Source organism: Sparus aurata, chromosome 4 (assembly GCF_900880675.1).
Source record: "Sparus aurata chromosome 4, fSpaAur1.1, whole genome shotgun sequence".
NCBI lineage: Eukaryota > Metazoa > Chordata > Actinopteri > Spariformes > Sparidae > Sparus > Sparus aurata.
The window spans coordinates 25,542,014-25,562,938 of NC_044190.1; the positions used below are offsets into that span (position 1 = coordinate 25,542,014).

Consider the following 20,925-nt stretch of genomic DNA (forward strand, 5'->3'; position numbering starts at 1 on the left):
TGATATGTATATTTAAATAGCTCGTTTACACCATAAACAACAATCAATGTCAACAAAACAACACAAAAGCAACTGTAATTGCATCTCTTCATGAGCATGATCACATTTCTTTGTTACATACCTCACACCGGAAGGGCTTGTATCCGCAGGTATAGCTTTCTCCGCGAGCCAAACGAGGGTGACTCTGACCACTGCTGCAGTACATGCATGTGCCCCCGGAGTCTGGGTGCTTCTCTTTCATGTGGGCCTCCAACGTCTGCTGGTACTTGTAATGCCAGTTGCATTTGGGACACTTGAGTGTCTTGCATGAGTTGCGTGAGTGCATCATGGTCATGTGGCCACCCAAGGAGCGTGAGGAACCCAATACGGTGTCACATTTAGGGCATTCTACCCCACTTCCTCCACTGCCACCAGGACCATGGTTCTGTGAACATTCACCCATCCCCGTTATGTCACAGGAGCCCCCTGGGAGGAGGTGGGAGTGGCTATGAGATGAAGGGTGGAGGTGATGATGATGGTGGTGCATGTGGTGATGGTGCAGAAGGGCTCCATTTTCCTCCTCTCCCTCTGCTGGGCAATCATTTGGTTCTGGAGCTGTGGCACTATCTCGATTGGCACTTTCATCAGCAGCAGCATTGAAGGACAGAGGTGATGAGGAAGTGCCAGCAGTGTCATCCTCGCTCCCTCTGACGGCAGCTGCCGCCATTGCCATGGGAACAGTAGGCCCCTGGCAGTTAAAGCTCAGAGGGAGTTCTGAGGTCCTCACCCCACCATCTGAAGCTGAACCCTCTTTCTTGACAGAGGACGAAATGGAAGCAGGGGCTTTGCTGTTGAGTGTGGAACTTACTGCAGAGGTGCAGGCAGAAGGCTGGAGAGCGCTACTAGGCATTAATAAAGGAGATTTGGAAATGCTTTGGTTTGAGACAGCTGGTTCCCCGGCTTCACCCCCGCCGCTGCTACTGTTACCACCACAGGCCGCTGCAGTGCTTTCTGCCTCCACCTCGTCTTCCTCCTCCCCTAACAGTTCCTCTTCTTCTTCCGAGCCCCCAGTCTGGCTCGATAGGTGCGCCTTGCTTTCATGTCCATCAGTATCACCATCCTCTCCCTTGCATGCTAACTCTTTCCCAGCAGGCTCCTCTGTTCTCCCTCCCTGTTTGGGCAGGGCACTGGAGTCTTTGGCAGAGCCTGGGGATGAGGTAAGAGTGGATGCTTTGGGAATGCTTAGTCCTCCAAGAGAGAGGACTGAGCTCAATGGGTTTTGTTGCTGCTGCTGTTGCTGGAGGCCAGAGTCAGAATCTTTGTTCAGGAGCGTCTCACCGCCCCCACTGCTGCTTCCAGGCTCCAGATGGACACCACTAAATGTGCCATAGAAGCTCTGGCCAGAGTTCATGGGGAGCAGGGTAGGTGGCAGAGGAGTGCTCTTAGTTTTTGGTTCCAGGAAACTGATGAGGGGCTCTTTGTCCTTCCCAATGCCCTGGATGATGGCAGATGCATGCTTGTCCCCTAGCAGCTGCCGCTCATCCTCACACAGTGTCATGCGGTGATCATGTACGGCATGAGTGGCAAAGGAGCGGGCATAGCCAAAGGACAGCTTGCAGAGAAAACACATGAGTATGGGCTTACCCTTGCCATATAGGGCTAGCCCATCAAATTTGGAGAAATCCACGTTGTTGGGAACATCTTTGGATACACAGGACTTCTTGGCAGACCCATCGCTGTTCAGGTAATCCTTGTTGCTTTTGTGCCGCACATCGAAGACACGGAAACTGTGCAGGACAGGGCTGAGGCCTGCCATGGTTGAGGTATTGGGGAAACCTTGGTCTGAATTGCCAAACCACTTCCCGAAGGAGGAGGCTATGTGGAACGTGTTGATGATCTGAGGGTAGACCGAGGATGAAGTCCCAGCAGGTTCCCCTAGTTTTCCACCACTGGTGAGAGAGTTTGTGGGGAGCAGGCCGGGTACCACGCCCCCACCACTTTGGATCAACTGACTGATGCTCTCTACGATGTATGCTGAGCCATCTGGCTGGTAGACTATCTCTCCAGCCAGGTTCTCCACATCACTACTCTCCTCTTCCTCTTCCTCCTCTCCTTCCTCACTCCCACTTTCAGGTGCTCCCTGCTGTCGTGTGGGCTGATGTCGCAGAAGAGTGGGCATGCCCCCTCCTCCTGAAGCCATCGGCACCCCAGGAAAGGGTTGAAGACTTGTGAAACAGCTGTCAATCTCCATTTCATCTAAGTCCTCAGATTCTTCCTCTTCTCCACAGCTCACTCCCTCTTGCTCTTCTTCCTCAGGACCCTCTCTTCTAGGATGCAGCTGGCCTATTGCAGAGCTGTCACGATGGGACTGGGGTGATGTCTGTTTTGGCTGCTGCTGTTGGGACTGTAGTTCTCTCACCCCGTCATGAGGTGCACTGGGATTTTGGGGCTGAGCAGGATAGGGAGCAGGAAGAGATAGGGGGTCCAGGGAAGGGGCCTGGTTGGTGCAAGGGACCTGTGAGCTAGAGTGATCGTTCCAGGGCTGTGGTTGTTGCTGCTGCTGGGAGGAGCCGAGCCCATCGTCTGTCCCAGAAACCACAGGAGACTCACAGCTGTCCATGCTGATGCCTACATGAGGCGTTCATCGCATCCAGGCCTACAGAGACACAAATTGGAGAATAAGAGGTTATTTTTGTATTTACGTATACATGAGCACACACTACTCTTCATTTACCACACCACTGTTTAAAAAATGAAAATCTCTATATCTTATTAGATACAGAAAATATGAAGGAGACACTATGTATAGGAACCTTAAAAGAAGAAAATCAAATGTATGGCGCATTGGGTGAGAAGCAAAAGTCTGAGATATAATTGGAAAAATGACACCATGCTCATTACGCTAGATTAGGTACTTAAACACAATACCTGAGACAGGCACTAATAAGCCGTCCATGATTCATCTTCCTGCCATATGAGGAAGGTACCATCTTTTATCTTCACCTTCCAAACAACACCCCTAATCTTATATTCTGCAAATCCTACATCCGTTTTTAATTAACTTGCAGTCAGAAAAAAGGAGAAACAGGCTAACTTAATGGATCAAATAGATTCCTTGTGAGATAATTAGACACTGAGAAGCCACCCATCAGCACATTGTACATTTACATAACTCGAAGAAAAGGAGAAAAACTCGATCTAAAAAAGCCATTCGTATCAGTATCGCAATTATCACTCCATCTTCAAATTGTGTACATATAAGAAGAGTATGATAAATGTGCGATATTGATGTAGATGTGTATGAACTCTTAACAAGAGCAATAAAAGGCAGTATTTTCGATGAGCCCAAAATACATAAGATGGGTTGGGACTTCACTGCAGCTGTGTTTAGATCCTGCATCCAATAACCTCTCTGCTCAGCCTGGTTTCAAACACTCCAGCCATCCTCCGCCTCTGAAATAATAAATGGGAGCTGAGCTTTCGGGAGCTGGCCATGCCCCGAGCATCTGAGAGGCCCAACACAGGCTGCAATTTAGAGCACAGAAGAGATAAAATGATAGCGCAAGATACTGCTGAGCTAATAATTTTATTAAAGGGATGCAGCCAACATTGATTAAAGGGGGCAATCGGGCTGAAACCAATAACTCTGGGCTGCCCTTTAACCCACCAGTACTGAATATTACATGAGCAAAGTTTCCCGGCACCAAGCTCACTGCCATGTCCCAGTTGATTAGCACATCCACCGCTTGCAGTTGATTTATTTACTTATTTACTTAGGGATGCAAATTTCAGCTGTGATCAGAATGGAGTATACCCCCACACCCGAACATATTAACCACTGGGGGAGAGGAGAGATTGATAATGTCTGTCTGCCTCTTCATGAATGTCTGATGAAGCTTGCCTCTCACACAATGTACCTGAGACCTTATGGGCCTGTATGCTCTCATACTACACATATAATGACTTCCATTTACGGGATTTGCTTTTGTATTTGGACTTGAGAATGAACAACAACCTGCTAGAGGAGCAAACTGTGGGCAAAGAAAAAAATTAACAATGAAAATAAGCATTGTAATGATAAAGCAACAATTTTGATTAGGAAATTTCAAATTATGACTGCAAAGATGATGTAGATGTTATTGTGTCAGTATGACCGGATTTGTTTACACACTATAGAAGCTAACCCCGATGACCCTTTCCTTGCTTTGCATATAAAATGAAAGATTTCAGACTGGCTGGCTTATTAACAAGATTGCTTTATACAGCCAGACATGATTTAGAGATGGCTGCCATATTGAGTGAGGGGATACTAGCCCTACTGGTCTGTATTTATTATCTGCTCCATTAATAAGAGGCTATGAGCTCAACAGCCATTTCACACAAATGGACTGAGGGCAGCGAGAGTAATGCGCGAAAAAAAATATGCCACATGTCAAACAGACAGTGATTCTTTAAACTAAAAGCACGTGGAAAAACTGCACAAAATTAAACAAAGAAAAAAGAAAAAAAAAATGCCTCATAGGAAAGTCTCCTGTCTGAGCATGGAGTGTTTCACACCTTGTTCCTGTAATCTATCCTATCAGCCCCTCCTCCAGATTCCACTGCCTGTCTCGACCAGGCCTGGGAACAATGGGCACACATGCAACACTAGTTGTTAAAAATTGTTGGTTAGAATGACCTCTAAAGTTCCCTGCTCTCATCTTTGCATAGTCTTGAGCCTGAACAGAGTGGCTACTGTGTACTGTAGTGAGGATATGTACCCATCCATTCCCATTACTGCTGTAAGATACCTGAAGCAATTAGCAGCAGACAGGATAACACGATGACTCTTGATCAGTGCTCGAGCTCAGAGCCAGCTTGGTGTGTCCACTGCTTACAGAAAACAGGATTGTCCTTTAAAATCAAGATGGTGTAATTCAATAACCTGCAGTGGTTACTGATGAGCAATGGGATTGTCTGGAGTCGGCAAGTCGCAGATGGGCCTACTGATATAACGCTGTTTGTCTCTTGGAGGGCTGCCTGGCTCAGTGACACCTGTTTAAGGCAGGAAAAGCTTTAATCTCTGGGAGGCACTAAACAAGTCCGGGAGACAGACAAAGAGACGCGGTCGAAGACGAGGGGAAGTGGAGGAGGCCGGTGTCTCGGTGTGCTGACTTTGTTAATAACCACAAATCAAAATGATGGAGCAGCCCACTAAATGTGACTACTGCTGAGTGGCATCATGTAAGTTTATATATTGTAATATGTGGAAAAGTTGTAATTTCTTATGAACACTGGCACTAGGGCTGATAGCAAAAAACAAGCGATCCTGCCATGGCCTCTGCCCTTGTGTTGTATCGCAACTTTGAATGTGGGCTCACTGAGTTGACAATAAGCAGGCTGAATGCAGCCAAAACAAGCCTTAGCTGACAATAAGAGATAATCAGAGGGAAGAAAAGGCTGGATTCCTGGGCTGATCTGAGGGAGAGCATGCCGATGCACAGATCCTGACTGTAGAACTCACACTCCTGCTGCCACCTGCCTTCAAAGGCCTTTTACCAGAGTCCCCCTGCTGTCTTTTCTTGGCCAAAAATGTTAAAAAGTTATACTCCTCTTCCACCACCCTAACAAAGAAGATATGGTTGAACTGTGTGAAAAGGCCTCAGTGCTAATGAACACTGTCAGAGAGTGGGTCTGGATGTCATTTGGAAGGGATGGAAAATGAGATAAGTTTTAAGTTATGGGTCCTTTCATTAGGTGGGATTTACCGGCCAACTGAGGGAGGAATTAAAGGCTAAGGAACCATCTGATTATAAGCATGCTTGATCACCTGCCTGAAGGCCTGGCCTTGCCTCCAGAGGACTGTGCTCTCCAGGGTTTCCTGAGGGAATTAGCTCTGAGTCAGCCCTAACTGTGAATACCGCTGGGCTATGGGCGTGATGCAGTCCTGACCCTTACTCCTACACACAGACACGTCAGCAGTGAGGGGAACACCTCCTCAAAATGGAAAAAACACTGTTTCTTAACACGCCTAGAGGACCCCTAACAATACACCAGATGTGATTTTCAATTGTCCCTCAGTGATGTTGCCTGTCTCTGTCTGGTCTCTGAGCCATCACAGAGCCTGGCCAGCCACCGCAGGGTAAGGGGCGCTTATTGGAAAATCAATGGCGTGAACGCTAAGCAAGTTACAGGAAGATGTGGGAAGGAAGGGTTCTTATTGATAAAGCAGGGGAAGGCCTTTGATGTTGCACTAGGGACATGCTCATTGATGGGGGAACCATTGTAGTCCTCAGGCAGAGTGAGGTGCGGGTTTATCTCCTAGGTTTGTTCCAATTAATCACCAATAAAGGCGTGCATGCATTGCACTCTAAAACATAAGTCCATTTTAATGCCAGACACGGCTTAGTAAATTCTGGTTTTAACACCGTGCTCATAGAAAGGAATTTACATTTCTCCTACGCTGCACTGAGAGTGTCTCTTTCTACCTTTCTCCACTATCTATTTTCTCCGAAAACCAACTGTAGAACACAGGTAATATCAGAAATAAGTAATGGTATGAATATATAAACTAGAATGGCACTCAGTGGTTTGTATACTTCCACCAAGGCTCAACAGTCCATCTGAATTCTGGCAAGCCTGAAACAGTATCAAATAAAACATATCAAATCCACTCGATATGGATCTGCACTAAATGGCACTCACTCATAGATGCCAGTCACCTTAATGCGCTACAGATTAAGATCCTTGCAGAGAAATTTAAAAAATGTAAAGTTAAAATTCCTGGATCTGTTCTTTTATCCAGATCAACACCAACTGTTAATGGAGTATATTCTGTGTGGAGACCCAGTCACCATCAAAATTTATTGGAAATCTGTTCAGTAGTTTTGTCTCATCGTGCTGACAAACCAACAAAGGGACAAAATCCAAAACAACTCATTTGCAGAGGTAAATTCATATATATCTTTTTTTAACCTCTTACTTACAAAACAACACAATAGTAATCAACTACTTCACTTTATATAAAATAATAAGTAGTGAATCTGAAAGGGAAAAATTCACATCCTCCTGTGTCCAAGATTTCTATGACAGGGAATCTGTTGTGGAGTCGTGAGCCAAAAAAGTTTGTCAACCAAGGCAATAGACAATACACCATTATAATTACATTAGGTACATGGACTTCTTGTTCTCTTTGATCCCCAACACTGTAAATCAGACAATTATCCATCCTCAGCATTGTTGTTTATTGTGTGCTGCAAATATTCTGTCTACTATTCTGCTAATGCAGACATAAGGCTGTTCCAGTATTGCTCCAACTGCAGGAGGCAAAAAGTCACCTCAGGTCGATGGCACTCAGCCTGTAAACAGGGCTTCCCGTAAAATCAATGATCTTCAGTAGGAGCTATCAGTCTGTGGAACAGAAATAGCCGTGGCTGTGTTGAGTCTGAGGCGGGGAAGAACAGTACTGTGTGTTTACATGAGTGTGTGTGAGTACAGGGGAAGGGGGCTGGTCACTGGCATGTCTGGGAGTATTTCTCAGAGATAGCAGGACTGAGACATGCAGCTTCTGTCATGTTAAAACCTAGACGCATTAGAGACAAGACTACGGGTCACAGGTTTCGTTGATGCTGTTTTGTCTGTGTGCTTTATGCGTCAAACTAGTCGTGAAACAGAAATATCAATTACAGCTCAAATAATCTTTGCTGATTACAATATGAGCAATCTCAAATACCCAGGAGGCAATGTGCTGATTGCTTTAGCTTTACAGCACTCAATTTTCGTTACCATTTTGCACTAGCAATACTGGCCAGAAAAGGCTAAATTGATTTGTTTGTAGTATCAATTGCCTCCTTTGTTAACGGACTTGAAATAGAACCTTGAAAATGATTTTACCCTTTACGCAACACCGTCAAATTCTGCTAATCCATTCCACGTTGCAGAACAGAAGAAAAGTGATTTAAGACAAAGCCGCATTGAGATGACACAGTGCACAATTGTATGTGACTCATACGTAGGCCAGTCTGATTAAATGATCTGATCGGAGCTCAGCTACCTTCCAAAACCCTCCAGAGGGGATTTACGCATGGCGCTGGAGTGTTTCCTCAGTTTTGGAGGGTGTGATAGAAACAGCGTGCTGGTGTAATTAGAAGTAGTTAATTAGCTGTGGGTTAATTACTGGGTTCTGCAGAGTGTTGGTGAAAGACCTGGTGGGGTGGCAAAGCAAAGGGAAGCAGCGAACACACAGCAGGAAGCTCCCAGTCTCCCGCCAATTAGCAGCCAGCATGGGGGGGCTTCTGTGGTACACTACGAGTACAAATGTGAGAAGGCTCATATCATCTCACTCATACCTCACGACAGAGGAAGCAGACAGAATACACTCTTTTTTACATATTCTTGCTGTCTTTAGGTTTTTTTTTGCAAAGAAATAAACCCATTTACTTAAAGGTCACAATTAAATTTTACAGACTTACTCCAAAAGCAAAATGACAAACCAGATATCTGAAGAAGCTTAAAATTAAAACAGATCAGTGACTATTTTAATTCAAACAAAAGGTAACCTCTCATTACAGCCCCCACGAGCTATCTTTCTTCATTTACAAACCAAACTGAAACACCGCAATGTATTTTTTTCCCAGTTGTGTCCCTTGTGGTTTGTTTGGAAAGCTTTGTAATTTATAAGAGCATTAATTATCCTTGGAATTAAGGTATTGATGTATAATCAGAAAAGGGGCTATCGGGCGCAAGCTTACAATCGCCCCCAGGCAACCAAGTGCATGGAGCACACATGGTAGACACTCGTTCACAGTAGGGAGTCTGTAAAATTGCAATACAGAGAGAGAGAGAGGGTGAAAGAAAGAGAGAGATAACTTCCAGCTGTGTCTTTCAAATACTTATCAGATTAGTTAGATACACATCCCACATTTCTACTCAATTTTAGACCAACAGACATGGATATTGAGTGATTCGTAACAGTCTGACATGGAACCTCACATCCTTTAGCATGCAGTGCTGACTTTCCCATAGCGTGGAATGCAGAAAGGCTGAGAGAACACAGATACTTTGTACCCTGGTCTGTCTGGCACTAATCAATCAGAAAACAACACACTGATCATGATGCTTGGGAAGATTTCTGAGTGAAAAGCCCAGAAATGCATTTGTAGATACAGAGGATGTGTAACTGTTTTTCTTATGTGTTTTGCAGGTTAGCAGGAAAGAAAGATTGAGAACATGAACTTGAGATATAAAGCTATAGAGAAACAGACAGCCAGAGACACATGTCCAATGAAAGGTCAGGGACAGGGGGGAAATGTGCTGATCAAAGTCTTTGAGCCCCAGGACCTTCATTTCTACTAATTATCAAATCTGCCCCTATTTATATCTGCGGGAAGCAGACGTTCTCTCAAGGGAGGATGGAAGTGAAATCTGCTAACTACAGTGCTTTCAGAGCCTCTGTTTGCACTCTCTCCATTTCATTTGTTCTATAGTCACAGGATGAGGGTTGAAGAGGGAGGTTAAGAGAACCGATGACCACAACTTATTTGGGAATGTTGTTGTTGATAAAGTAAGGGACAGAATGTAAAGGGTGCACAGAAGACTGCAATGTTGACCAAATTTGAAAAACAGAATCAAATTTTACTTTCTCATACAGTCATACAGTCGTTCTAGAAAGCCTAAAAGGCAAGATCACACATATGCATACGCACATACACACCTTCCCCGCAGCGCTGCAGTTAAGGCGAGCCAACCACAAACACAGCTGTTAAAATGATCAATATCATTGAAATATTAAACCTTAAGAAGCCGCATTATTGATTCGGGCCCAATGATAAAACGGTTTATTATCACGATTGTTGGGCTTTATGTAAATGTTTTGGAGAGACCGTCAGCTGTCCAGCGACCGTGGGCCGGAGCTGAATTTGATCCCCACAACTACACACACACACACACACACATACATACTCCACACCCCGATCCCCACTCAGCTCCGCTCTCTTTCCCTGCCATCCAAAACCAGAGGAATTGCAGGGATCGGGGGCGAACAGGGAGATGTCATTACCACTACTTCTACTTCCATTAGGATAGCTGACACTGATCAGCATACCAAGCCCCTGTTGACAGAGAGACGGGAGAAGAGGGGATCTGCCCCCGCCCCCCAGAAAAAGCATGGTAGCTCTGGGATGTGGTCTAAGGGATCTCCAGCAGTCATGACAGCAAACAGGAGCGTACTGTGGAACAGGATTCGGGCTCCACGCAGGGATCATGCCCTGACAGACAGATAGGGGACATGGATAACATGTCTATAATCCTGGGCCTTTCTGTGTAATCTGGAAAACAAATACCTTAGTAATGACCCAGTCCTGCACCTGGTAAAACACAGGGCTCACTGGCACCTGGAATTAGACAAGTATCCACTGCAGAGCATTCTTAAAGGGACACACTCCTTTAGCAAAACACTGTGGGGACTTTTAGTAGAAACCAACAAATGCATCAATGTTGTTTTTTTTCTGAGAAAAGAAAATGTCTATGGGACTGGACGACAGAGCAAATAGAAAAACAACCAATCCATAATGTGGTTGAGTCGTTTCAGCCAGGACGCCCTTTGAGGTGCATGCCGTGGTACAAGGGAGATGAGTGAAGTCACACAGAGGCTCAGCAGCGCAACAGTAAGGCAGTGCCACAGGCCTGAGGGTTAGGCCCAGTGTTCGGTTAAGTGTCTAAACCTGAGTAGGGTGATAAGATCCCTTTTAGAAGGCATGCGAAGGCCAAATGACCAAGAAACCTGAGAAATGTGGGTGAAAGCTGTCTCGGGTGAGAGCGAAGATGTGGAAAGTCATGCAGTGTTATGTGTGGAAAATGGAAACTTACTATCTCCGTTACGGACCTCATGCTGAGGATAGGTGCAGTCCAACACACATTTACTTGTGTGCGCACATATCCAGGCACACACACACGCACACACATTCACACACACATGCACACACACATGCACAGAAAGCAGGGATTAGGGGGGTGTCCTAGTGAAACCATTCTGTGGAAATTATTTCTTCACAGAAAAAAAAGCATGAAAGCCAATGGTGACCTGGCCTCTAATTCTAGAGTAGGATATCCTGGATAAATAATTAGAGGGTTCCTTTGAAGACCCCGCACAGCCGAACCGTTCACTCCCCACTTCACATTTGCTAAAGTCATTAATGACAAAGATTTAGCAAGGAAAAGCGAAAATCTTTCTGGTACACAAATACTTCTTTTTTTTATGAGGCCTGGCCCAAATTCCTCTCTGCTTAGCTGAAGCCCTTATCCTGGGAAAGAACTGCACCCGTTTTAAACAATAAACCTCGGGGGAAAAGTGTTTTCTGTTGCCCCTTCCCTCACTGAATTATGAGAGTTAATAAAGCTAAAAGTATAAATGTGCCCTCTGTTTAAAAGAGGAAGTTAGCAAGAAATGTTGAGACACTGGATGTCAAAAGAAGCAGGAAAAATAAAGCAGAGAGAGACAATAGTCTCAAAATCTGAAAACAAAGACTGTCTTATATTGGAGAATGAAAAAAGCAGTGCGATAGTGAGCCTGCTGTGAATATCAAAAGGATCCCTACCTTAATGGACATGACTGAATATACATTGCTATTCTTGTGCCAAAGTGGCACACATTTCCAGTTCATGCTCACACTTACTCACAGCATGTGCCACTTCTACAATGAGTTGTATCATTCACTGGAAATAACCAGGGAGGGAGTCTGACAGCTGGAATTACATTTATCACATTCAGATTACGCTCGTTCCCAAAGAAGGAAAAATACAATCACTGAATGTATTTTAGATTCCACTGGTGGAACATCTCAGTGAAATTCATTGAGACAAAAAAGAAAACGTTAATGTGTCTTCAGGAAGAGAAGCCCACCGAGCGCTAGTTTACATGCCAATGGGAAGCCTAATCTTTACACTGGCAGTTTATAAACAGAGCGCTCATAAATCAGATCTTGATGCAATCGTCATCTTAAAAGGAGCACGCAGCTTGCCCTACAGTTTACAAGGACAGATTCCAAGGCAAACCTTGGAAGGTGATGTGCATTCCTTCTGAGCAGAGCAGTGATGAGGAACTGTCAACAGAGGAAAAGGGAAGAAAAACAAAAAGAAAACAACTTGTTAAGTGTATAACAAGGTGGCCTGGAGGGCAATGCTGAAAGACACCTCAGCACTTGACTCTGAAGTGTGCTACGGAACATCAAACAGCGTTTCTGTAGCTACGTTGAGCACTGACAGAGCCGACCACGGCGTTCAGAGACCCATGTGTGAGGGAAAAACACAACAGTTTGGCAGGAAATAAAGAGGTAAAATGTGACTAAAAAGACAACCGTTGCTCCTGCAGTGGTAATCAGAAGTATTCTATGCACTTAATCGGAGCTCTGTTCTGAGCCACAGACCTCCAGGGAGAACCGCCTGACATGAGGCAAAGCTGCTGCCGTCAAACTACAGAACGGCAACAGAATAAGCCCATTCTTAAATACAATGAATCGGTTCCTATTAGATAATGGTGCCCGTGCATCGTACAGCTAGAAGGTGTGGAGAGATTAGACCTGGGTGGCAAGCATGGCCCTGTGTAAGAAGTCACTTTACTGCTAAAATCAACAAATACATGACAATTAAAGCTGTTGGCAGCTCAGAGCTTGCGCCAAAACTTGGCACGGCGATGCCTACGAGTGTCCAAGCACTTTGATCTTAAGGACCAGATGCCCAGGAGCTTGAAACAGACTCAAAAATCCTATCTGTAAGGGTAAGGGCGAAAATAGAGTGGAAACAGACAAATGAGAGGCAGGAGAAGCAAAAAGTGAGCGTGATATTTTAAGAAATGGGGAGCGTGTTAATAAGATCCCCCTTCCTCCTCTCCTGGCCTGGTCTGAGTGTTGTGACAGCTACAGTGCTGTGGAGCTATATTTGAGAAAGACCAGCCTCCTGCCCCTCATCTCAACACACACATACACACTGCAGCCCTTGTTCATCTGCCTTAATGAAATGGCCACATGCCTCCTCTCATCCTCGAGCTGCTTGCACACTGTAGCACCTGGTGGATATAAATCAGCCCCACTGAGCTGTATTTGGGAAGTGAGGCATTAAGCATGACATGGGCTGTCAAAGTTCAGATCGCACCGACCGCAACATCTAGTTGAACCGCTGCAGAACAGACCCGAGACCAAGAGAGCAGGCCTACCATCGGCCTCTTATCTTCAGCCTAGCAGCTCCGCATGACATGACTGCCACATCTGGGCCCCAGCTGGGCAGCCTGCTGAGCACAGCATAGTACAACTTAGGCTAGGTAGGGGAACCTTGGTACACCCACGCTACACAAATTCACGGCAACACTCCATTTTAACAGGGATCAACGGCCTGAAAACAGCTTGAAATGGGTGTCGTTTGCTGCCATTTATCTTTGGGCTTTCTTATCTGCAAGCTGTGGGGGCTTGTGGGTATTATTACAGTTTTTAAGTGGTGCAGGTTCTATTTCTGACAAGCAGATAAAAGTAGCTGAGTGCATGTGTGTTTCGTGAGCATACTGTATGTATGTGTGTGTGTGTGTGCATGTGTGAGTGGAATTTCAGTCACGTGACCATGAGGTCTGAAGGTCAAACAGTGCAAGGGAACCCACACATTCCTCAGAGGACAGGCACACATCCTTTAGTGCGTGAGCATGTGTAAGCATGTGCGCTGACTTGGATGCATGCATGTGTAAGCACATTAAACTAGCCAAAGCTCCAGTCCTCTGCCACCCAACCAGTCCACCCGAGAGCTTTATTCTTGAATATTAAACACATTCTCACCCTGATCTTTACATGTATGGGATGACTCCTCAGATATACAAGACACAGGAGGGACGGCGAAGCATTCAAAGAGAAATTTCAATGGAAAACAGAGAGAAAGGGGACAAAGGGAGCTAAAGGGTGAGGATAAAGAATTATCATTTGCTAGGGATTTGGTCGTGGGCTTTCACAGACAGGGATGGTATGATGTCTCCAAGTCACAATGAGGAGCGGTGGTGGAGCGGAGGGTTGAGTGAGAAGCACAGAGAACAGAATGAAGGGGAAGGAGATGCAGTGAAAGAAGCCCAGGTTCAGCTCAGCCCTACTGTAATTTACATTGCTGGGTAATTAGCTTCAGGATCAGGGGCTCAAGCCAACGACAGATGCCTCTCGCAACGAAAAAGCGAGCATGAGAAGCAGAGCACAGCATTACCTTTATGACACATAACATCCATTGATTCGGTCTGTCAGAGGGAGCATGTTTCAAGGGCATAAAAACTGCTATGTGTACTGTACAGAATACAGAAAAATCAATTCATGGATTTAAGGTTATCTTTGGCAAAGGTGAGTAAAGTAACAGAAGACCTGATTCTAAATGTGGGAGAGAGGAGGAGACCCTGCAACTGACATCTGCTGGATGGTTGCAGTGAAGACTTTGTTTGGAACTGTATAACACTTGTCTGCATTGTTTGCCCTTTACTCAGTGCACCGATGTGCACATATTCAAATGCATACACAAGCTATTACATCAGAATTAAGGACCTCAGAGGCAGATGACAGGAAAAATGTTTAGAGAGAAGAAGGAAACATGTGGCCACATACAAATATTGGTAAAAACACATTTGCATAATGTACAAAAAACACTAATACACTGACAAAAATAATACCTATGAGGTGATTTTTCACCACCAGGAAATAAACCTCACTCAGTGGCAGTAGATTCAGCAAAGCCTCATGGTCCTTGAGAACTTCACATTTAAAACACCTCTAATTAATGATGTCATTGTTTTGACATTGAAAGAGCATGCCAGCAAACGAGATAAACAAGATCCTGCTCTGGGAAGAGTGTTATCAGAATACTAGGGGAAACAGAGGACTAAGAGATCACAGCCAAAGCACTTTGAATCCTAACCCTGGGCCCTTATGTAGCTCCATGACAAGGGAACATTTTACACACAGACCTGCTAGCTCTGCACCACGCCGTGTGTGTGGTAATACGGTCATATGTATGCATGTGAGACTAAATAACAGCTAGATGCAGTCATATATTGTGAATGAATTCTCGCTATGGAGCAGCAAGTTTCCACTCAGGCTGCTATGCCAGTGTACCGGGCATAGCTGAGAGTCTTTACACATGCCAACTAGAGCTGGGAAAGAAGCCATCAGGCTAAGAGCGCGCGCGCACACACACACACACACACACACACACACACACACAGACGCCATCATGTAACGCAGACCGAAACAAAGCATAACAAAACACAAGACAACAATAAAGAAATACCCACTGACTCATGTGAACATGCACAAACTTGCTAATCCACATTTGCCCTCACCTCTTTGAACGTACACACAGGAAAAAAAAAAGCATGTTAGCAAGGAGGTGAGAATTAGAGCAGGGCCAACTGGTTCACCCTGAAAGTTCAAGTCGAGTGCCACTACAAATTACAAGCTGACAGCTTCAATGATCCCCACTATGTGCTTCATACAATGCATGTGCATGTTGGAGTTTGCCAAGCCAACTGCCTCCAGACAGCTGTTCAGGTTGACATGTACATACCTCATACATGTCAACCATTATCTCCTCCCAAAAAGAAAAAAAAAAATGAATATCAGTATATAATCTCCCTCAAGATAAAGTGACCAGCTACCTCCCTTGTGTTGTAAACCATAGGACCCTCTGCCCCATCTCCAACAGATGCCCCCAAATTTGAGCTGCGAGGAGGGAGAGTGATGGGGGTAGTGTAAAACGAGAGGGTGACTAATTGGTTCATAACCTGTAATTGGGGAGATGTAATTGGAGTGGACTCGCAGATGCCAGGTGCACCTTCAAGAGGTGGGGCAGCGGTTTGCCCTTTGACTGGCAATAAGGGCGTGTGTGGGGGTGTTTTTGAGCGTGTGTGGGTGCGTGCAAGGCGCTAGGATTAGATGTGGGAGTGGGAAAACACATGTATAGCGAGGGCCCCCCAAAGAATATAGTTTAGGTGTGGCGTGTGCCTGTTAGGGCCTTAAAACCACATGAAAGCTCATGTACTGAAAAGCCTATCACAACAGAGCACAGCCACGCCCAACTGCAACAGGCACACGTATATACGAATGCATACACTCAAACAATGTGTACTCGCACAACAGCTACATGTCCACCGGCAATTTTTTTTATTTCAATACGCTTTTGGGAGTAAGAAATGTGCAGCTCAACATTTTCTCATGGTTCACATGGTGGGTCAATGTGATCAATGAGCTCCCGGACCACCTCGCCAATACTACACCTCTCCCAATCAATGTAATGGGGGGTGAGTGTTAATTGGGACAGACTAAGAGGGAGGGTGGATGATGGAGTGAGATGCGTTTTTTTTTTTTTCTTTCTTTTTTTGCAGAAGCATCACAAATGCCGTGCAGGGTCTTAATGAAAGCTGCTTAATGTTGACAGCGTGCTTGTTTAATCGCTCGGTTAAGAAGTGTTTCTGTGCAACAAGAAGAAGCTGTTAGATGATGCGTGTTGAGGTGGTAGCAAGGAGAGAGAGACGGTGGGGGGGGGGATATTTTGCCGGAACATCTGTTTGTCCTGCCCATCAACATATGATTATCGGTAATTAGCCGCAGCGCCTGCAGTTGCATGGGTGCGGTCATGCATTCCCCTCTTCGGGCAGGTATGCAGGGAGCACCCATAAAAACACACTTCCTACCTCTTGTCTCCTGCTGCCAGCCCCCTTACCTTCCTCATGAGTCACACTCCAGGTCTGTAAGTAGGCCTTACTAACATGTAGAAACTCACACTGCCAAAGAATCACTGCGCATTCTTCAAGCTACACTACACGCTATTTTGAAAAGGTAAGAATGCAAAACGGCTTCAAGTGAGCTCCGGATACTCATGACAAATTAGTGAGGGTTGGCTGTGTTTAGTGTTGACTGTTCACTTGTGAGAATGTTTCCTTTGCAAAAGAGTAATGCAAGCAATGCACCAAGAGGGTTTCCTCAACACTGAGGAGATACATGCTCTTGAGAAAACCGGCCTTCACATCCTACTTTGAACAGGACTACAGTATGTACTTCAACCAGAAAGCAAAAAAAGACTCCACTCCTCTCAATAGATAAGCTGCCCATTTATTGGGGGGGGGGGAGGAACAAGTTCTAAAGATGGCATCGGAAAATAAATCTGCATTGTGAACAGTGACAATGTTTTTTTGCTGCTCGCAGTAACTCAGATATAATGTATCATACCCTGTTAAAAACCTTGAAGAATCACTTATTGTGCTGTGCCTATTTCAATGGAAACTTCCACTGAGGAAATCATCGGATGAAGAAAGAGAGTATGAGGGGTAGAAAGTGAAGCATTACAGAATCGACTGTTTACCCAGCGCGTTTAGTGCATGGTTGTTTTTTCTGATGAGAGGCTTCAGCTGACAAGTTTAAAAAAAAAAAAAAAAGTATGTAGAGCACAGGAAAAACCTGCCTGACAGATATTCTGTCTGTCAGCTAAGTGGAAGTAGGAAGTGATGGTAGGGGAAACAGCCTCTACCAGAGTAAAGGCTGTTTCCCTTGTGTTGCCTGTTGTCTCGGCCTGTTTATACAGGGCACAAGGTTAGTCAACGTGGCATCCAGCCCAGAATACCACTGCACCACACACAGCACCGGGAGGTTCCTCTTGCTATGAGAAAGTCCTACATGCAGACAGTTTTCTTTTAAATTCTTTGAAATAATTCTTTTAGAATTGCAATGTTGTATTCAAACTATCAATCCCCCTCACCATGAGCGATCTAACTAAAATATTGGTTGGAAGTGGGAACATCTGATACAGATGTATTGATTTCCCACCATTCTGTAGTAATTTGGTGGAGATTAATTTACATATTCCCTGGGTCTGCCCATCCTGCTGACACAATGAACACCAATGGGTCATAGGAAGGTCTAGTGTCAGGACACAGTCGGGCCAAAAACAAGGTGGCCCCAGCAAGACCCTGGCCTTCCCCCAGCCTCTAAATTACCTCCGCTGACACCGGGGATGAGAGGCACAGGTCCACTTTAGCTCTGTACTCAGGCCCGTGGCTGAGCAGGTCAAGACCTCCCCATTAGGGAGCAGGTCAAAGCCACATAACTCTTTAGCTAAGGTGAGGGTCACTGCGATGCTCTGTCCAGCCAGGGTCAACCAGATGTCTCTGGCCACTGAGGTTCATGGCAATACAATAAAGTAATCAATCTGGCCGCTGGACCCTGGTCAATAATATACTCCCAGCTTGCATAGGGTCACCACCTGTTCCCTGGCCTCTCCTTGGACTGTCCTGGCCTCCTGAAATGCTTAGGTCTTAGATTTCACTGTCCTGCAGGGAAACGGGAAAACCATAGGGGACCGTAATCACACCCTGGTTCCAGTAAGGCACTAGGGTAGTGAACCATGACATACTTTGTATACAGATTAGCATTAGATAGCGATGTAAAGACTTGGATGTGTGTTACCATAATGTGACTTAATACAGTTAACTTTGCAGTCAGGTAAAAGTCCAGTGTGTAGGGCATTTTCAGGGGAAATGGGTCCTCTTGCCGGACTCGACAGAGTCTGCCATGTTGCACCGCCATGTTTCTACAGTAGCTCAGAGGGGACGAACCAAGCAATGGTTTGTGGGTCACTTCATGTTTTTGACACCACAGAGAAGGGTGAAAAGAAGCGTGTTCAATTGTTTGCAATCAACAAACCCTCTGCTAGGTGCCACAAAATCCTATGTACTGGACCTTTAATATCCATTTGGTTACAAATTTGGACTTTCTCTTTTGTAATAACACCTCAGTATACACCAACTAATATATACTGTTTCTGTTGCGAGTCTTAAGACTTTTCAAAGTATCAAATATCCTTATTGGAGTACATTCCAAAAAAAGTAACTGAGCTGGCACTACTAACAAATATGAGCTGTGTTCTCTTTGAGGAAGTGCAGGCGTGCATTCTATTAAGCTTCAATTCTACCTCCAAATATGAGTCCAAGCAGAATACATTATTCTTGATACTGGTAACACCTCTCCCTAATGTCTTACAGGTTTTTGTGACACACATTGCCAGTTCTGTTACTTTCCCCTCCCTTTTCCGTTCTCTCCTCTTTGCCCTCTCACGCTCGCCGTGAATGGAGGCAGACAGCATCCTTGGCGGGTGCCAGGATGAGGCAGCAGTTAATTCTTGGCTGCCCTCCCTCTCTGCTTAAAGGCAGGTATAGAGTTTCCAACAGCTCCAGCTGGCTGGATACAATGGAGATCTCAGTGCAGGGGCAGAGTTCCAAGCAGGTGAACTAACCTCTCCGCCTCTCCCTCATAGGTCTTATCAGCAGTGCCACTAACACCCCAACAGCGCAGCTCCACCAGAGTTTACCCTATCTTGCTCACATTCCAGTCGACCAAACCCTCGAGTCTCACACCATTTCCTGGCTGACAGTCACTGCACCCTGTCTCGCAGAGAAACATAAGACTACAATGATAAGATCTGAAATATAATCTAGCGAGCTAATGAAACGGTGCAAGTTCTTAGTCCAGAAATACTGCTTAAATCTACTGCAAGTAAGATAATTTACCGTTTTTACGTCTGAACATATGCATGTTTCCAATATGACACCAGACAGATATTTTGACTCATGTTGCACCTCCGTCTTCTTCCTTCCGTCTTTCCTCTCAGCTCTCTCCTGCCAACAACGTGACATGTCATTAGGCAGTATAATCAGCATGCTATTTGCATACATCTGCTTTATTTTATTGATTGCTCCTCATTCGTTAAGATTCAGGGTATATAATTAATGACCAACCCCCTGGTGCCACACCCTAGGGACAGCTAATTCCACTGCATACTAAGGGGATTTCAGCAGAGGGCACAAGTGGGCCTGTCACAGCGGGCACTGGGCCAGTATCAGTCCCGGTCCCCTCCCTGCCTCCGGCTGTCCTTGGTCCCAGCCAGCTCCTCTAACAAGGAGAGCTCTTCCCGGGCCGCGTTAACTAAAAGGACAATTATCTTGAGAACAATGATGCTTTTCACAGGGGCTGTGTTGTCATTAATGCAGTGGATCTGGTTACAGCAGCCTGCTTAAGCTAATTACGGAATGCTATCTGTGGACTCTCATTGCTTCTTAATTAAGTAAGATTCATTTCAAAATGGAGACAAACACTCACTTTTTTTGAAGGGTAGGAGGTTGGTTTACCTTTGAATTGTGTTTCAATTGCTAATTTGGTGAGTTCTTTTCCACGTGACCAGAAGAGAACTATAAACTGCACTGCACTGACATTGGCTTCAAAGACACATAAAACAAACAGAGGAATCCAGAACAATTGAAAATGGTGAACTCTTTGACGCCACAGTCACTACAAGCAATGAGTTTCTTCTGTCACAAATGCCATTTAGAGCTCACTGCCTCACAATCACTCTCCGAAAATTTACAGCGTATTGTGATTAGAAATGGCTGCCTGACTGACTGCTTTGAGAACAGTTGCTTTCCAAAAAGACAGCTGACTCTGTCTTTCCAAGGAGCCTGCTGACCTTTTACACAGGAGAGGGCTCTTAGTCACCAGTCACTCAGCACTGACTGACAACATGGGGAAAACTGAATGAGAGAGGAGGTGTGTATGTGTGTGTGCGGGTGTTTGTATTTAGGGGGCAGACAGAGAGAGAGAGAGAGAGAGAGAGAGAGAGAGAGAGAGAGAGAAAGAGAGAGAGAGAGGGAGAGAAATGAGCGAGTTCTGACTCTGTAAGATACTGCAGAATTCCTCACATCCTTGGCTGCTCTCTAAAGACGGACTGACACATGTGCAGAGGTTAAGATGACACATAAGCCCATTCAAAGCCAATGCATATCCCATCTAATGACACATACTTACTGCTGTCTCAGGGCTCAGAGACAATGGCTTTGGTTCACAGATGGCAGGCAGCTAGTAGACCAATCACACGTAGCCTAGTATTATAAAAACGCTGGCTTCTAAGGTGTAT

The 20,925-nt window shown here is 45.3% G+C and overlaps 1 protein-coding gene across 18 annotated transcripts in view; it reads right to left on the reverse strand.

The window, feature by feature from the left end:
* The window catches only part of zfhx3b (zinc finger homeobox 3b), a 349,963-nt gene that overhangs the window by 91,589 nt on the left and 237,449 nt on the right, over positions 1-20,925 (reverse strand). For all 18 annotated transcript variants that reach the window (XM_030413357.1, XM_030413363.1, XM_030413358.1 and 15 more), the window contains one exon: positions 122-2,635. In XM_030413357.1, coding sequence (XP_030269217.1) covers positions 122-2,599 — 2,478 coding nt within the window. In that variant the 5' untranslated portion in view covers positions 2,600-2,635. The remainder of the gene's footprint in view (positions 1-121; positions 2,636-20,925) is intronic.